The sequence below is a fragment of the Moschus berezovskii genome, chromosome 5, assembly GCF_049115385.1.
Source record: "Moschus berezovskii isolate FMDL1 chromosome 5, NW_MosBer_1.0, whole genome shotgun sequence".
NCBI lineage: Eukaryota > Metazoa > Chordata > Mammalia > Artiodactyla > Moschidae > Moschus > Moschus berezovskii.
In genome coordinates, this window is record NC_142464.1 from 103,544,311 (window position 1) to 103,547,717 (window position 3,407).

Genomic DNA, 3,407 nt, shown 5'->3' on the forward strand with positions numbered 1-3,407 from the left:
CACCACAGTGTAACTTCAAATGATATTATATTACTTCCCGTATAGTATACAAACCTTACAATATTTTACATTTCCATTTATCTACTTCCGACTTGCTTGCTATTTTTGTTTTATATATGCTTAACTCCATAGTGTATTATTAGTTTTGTTTGAACAATCAGTTCTTTCTTTTCTATTAGAAAATAATGCTTACTGTAGTATTCCCAGTTTTCCCCTTTTGTTTCTGACATATATCTAGCTAAGGAAATTACAAGGTAATTGTAAGAAATATTGTTGAAATCAAAATATACTGTTTTATATCAATATAAAACACATACTAAAATAATAAATACCAGTTCTTTAAAAACCTTTTTACTGATAATAGTATGTGTATTCATTGTTCTAAATATATATGTATATATGTTTACCCTAAAATATTTATTGTGGTGGTCCACATAAGACTACCCTTCTTATAAACTTCATCAGTGGGTTTCTCTATATGAAGAATATAAACATGTATGTTATACATACCAAGTAGAGTACATAACAATGGAGATATGAAAAGAAAAAGTAAAACATGCCCTTCTCCCTATACAATCTACACAGAAAAGTAGTGTAATTGGTGAGGCATGTAAAATGTCTGAAGAATTTTGACAAATATCTTTTAGGAAGATATCTAGGCTATGAGAATGCCATTTTCTATTATAAAAACTAATGTTTCCCTTAAACATTCAGTAAAGGTATTGTAGTCACCCTAATATGTGCAGAAGAGAACTTCAGGATCCATTATAAACAGCAGCAGTTACAAGATGTCCCTCAGTTTTAACAGGGTAGTTACACCTCTTAATCAAGTGTGTGTAGCACAGAGAGCCAAATCCTAGTCCTAAGGGTTAGAAAATGTATGATGAAAAATTCCATAGACAGAATCTCAGTATTCTGTATTTTAGAGGGAGTGAAGTAGGATTTTATGACAGTGGAGGGGTTGACTCCTAGTAGTTGGCCTGACCTTAACTGCTGATGTTAAAAAAAATACCAAATATTTCTGCAGCGTTTTCTGCTGTAATTTATTTATTTCCAGCCAAAGGTCTACTTCTAGGGTTCTCATAAGTCATGAAGTTAAATGTTCAATAAATGAAGTCAGATTCTGTTATAGAGTCATCACACTAAGAGGCAGAATTGCTGGATTTGTTTCATTTTGTGAAAAGCTCACATCTTGAGAGTCCATGCTTGGTATTATGAAAATATACTTGAGATGTATCTTGCTCCAATTAACATTATCATGCTAGTCACTATAAAAAAACCCAAGGGCAGACTAGAGAAGTTATTAGATTCACTACTTTCAGAAGGCTGACCTGTAACCCAACCCATTGACTTCATCACAGCTTTCTTCCATGTAGAATAACGAATTTCACTTTCTGTGGCTTTGATCTGTGGTTCAAACCGTTCCATCATGATGGTTGACAAATCCTCGGGTTTAAGGCTCCAGACGTTCACCCCTTCTGCAGCTCCTGCTGCCATGGCAGCTCCCAGTGCCATTGTTTCAGGCATGGAGGCTTTTATTACTGGAATATGCAGAATGTCTGCTTGCAGTTGCATAAGAACTTTGTTGTTCGTCATTTCTCCATCCACCTGCAAATGACTGAGTGGAATTCCACAGTCACGGTTCATGGCATCCAGAATCTCTCGGGTTTGGAAACAAATGGCTTCCAAAGCGGCGAAAGCAATATGACTCTTATTGGTGAACTGAGTGAGCCCACAGATGATCCCTCTCGCAGTGGGCTCCCAATAAGGTGCATATAACCCTGAAAAGGCTGGGATGAAGTAGCAGCCATAAGAAGTACCTGCTTCTTTAGCAAGTTTTTCACTTTCTTCTGAGGTTTTTATAATTCCAAGATTGTCTCTCAGCCAGTGAATAACAGCACCGCCTATGGCCACAGAACCTTCCAGTGCATAAAAAACGGGCTTGTTTTTGCCTAGCTTGTAAGCCACTGTGGTCAGGAGGCCACTTTCAGAAAACACGCATTTATGACCTGTATTACATAGTAAGAAGCAGCCTGTCCCATAGGTGTTTTTGGCTTGTCCTTCCTGGAAGCACATTTGTCCTATTAATGCAGCAGACTGGTCCCCCAAGCATCCAGATATTGGCACACCTTCCAGGGCCCCAGTTTTCATTCGTCCATAGATATCAGAAGAACTCCAGATATTTGGAAGAATGTCCATTGGAATTTCAAAAAAATCACACAGCTCTTTATCCCATTCTAAAGAATGGATGTTGAAGAGCATTGTCCTACTTGCATTTGTTACATCTGTGCAATGGATACCTCCATCAACTCCTCCCGTCAGATTCCAGATAAGCCATGAATCTATAGTACCAAAAAGAGCTCTGCCTTCTTCAACAGCCTTTTGGGCTTTTCTCACATTGTCAAGAATCCAACGAAGTTTCACTGCGCTGAAGTAAGTGCTAAGTGGAAGACCTGTCTTGGACTTGACGAAGTTATTATTTCCAGGAATTTTTTTACTAAGAGTCTCAACAGTAGACTGGGTTCTTACATCAAGCCACATCACAGCATTATAGAGCGGCTCACCGGTTAATTTGTCCCAGACCACGGTGGTTTCCCTCTGATTGCTGACACCAATAGCCTTTATGTTGGATATATCAACATTCAGTTCTTGAAGTTTCTCACATGTTTTTTCTATACATTCATTAACAGATCGAAGAATTTGCTTAGGGTCTTGTTCTACCCATCCTTCTTTTGGGAACTCTTGGGTTAATTCCACTCGATGGTGACTAAGTACTTCTGATGTTTTTGAATTGAAAACCATAAAATTAGAATAGTCCGTACCCTGGACCACTGCCCCCACCAACGGACCCCCAGCTGCTGTCTTCGGAGCTGCCATGAAACCAGTGGGTTTGGCTCAGCTGCGCTGGTGCCGTTTCTCGTTTCCCTGGTGATGGAGGAGTTGGTCGGGGAGGGGCACGCAGGACGTCAACAGCGTCAGGCTCATCATAAGGCGCCTGCGCCATTGACCGCCCGCTGCTCGAGGCAACCTTTGCCCTCACGCCAGCGTTGCCTCTTCTCACTTGATTCCTTTGGCCCAGGCTCCACCACCAGCCTCTCAACGATCTTTTAAGGAGATAAAAGCTGTATTTAACTCTTATTTTCAACTATTTGTATTTATCATCTAATTTTAATTACAAACATTAACCCTTTAAAATAACAGGACATCACTTGCTTTTGGGAGATCTGCTTTGCTATGCAAACCCCGAAAAGGACTGCATATGCACTTTTTAAAAAAATCTAAACTTGAAGTCTTTCTGAACCCAACCTAAAACCCAATCAGTACCCTCATGACTGTGAACATTTGTTCCATCAACTACGCTAGTTGGAGATTTGCTTGGATGTAAACAAGAAACTCCGGAGAAGGCA

The 3,407-nt window shown here is 39.6% G+C and overlaps 1 protein-coding gene across 1 annotated transcript; it reads right to left on the reverse strand.

Annotated features, from left to right (window-relative positions):
• Nucleotides 1-1,212: 1,212 nt before the first annotated feature.
• On the reverse strand, nt 1,213-2,877 carry GK2 (glycerol kinase 2). The gene has a single exon (XM_055435004.2). The coding sequence runs from the start codon at nt 2,875-2,877 to the stop codon at nt 1,213-1,215; it is 1,665 nt and encodes a 554-aa protein (XP_055290979.1).
• Between the last annotated feature and the right edge of the window lie 530 nt (nt 2,878-3,407).

What these genes read in the sequence shown, in the direction of transcription:
- GK2 (XM_055435004.2), bottom strand. Translation starts at nt 2,877, where the DNA reads ATGGCAGCTCCGAAGACAGCAGCTGGGGGTCCGTTGGTGGGGGCAGTG.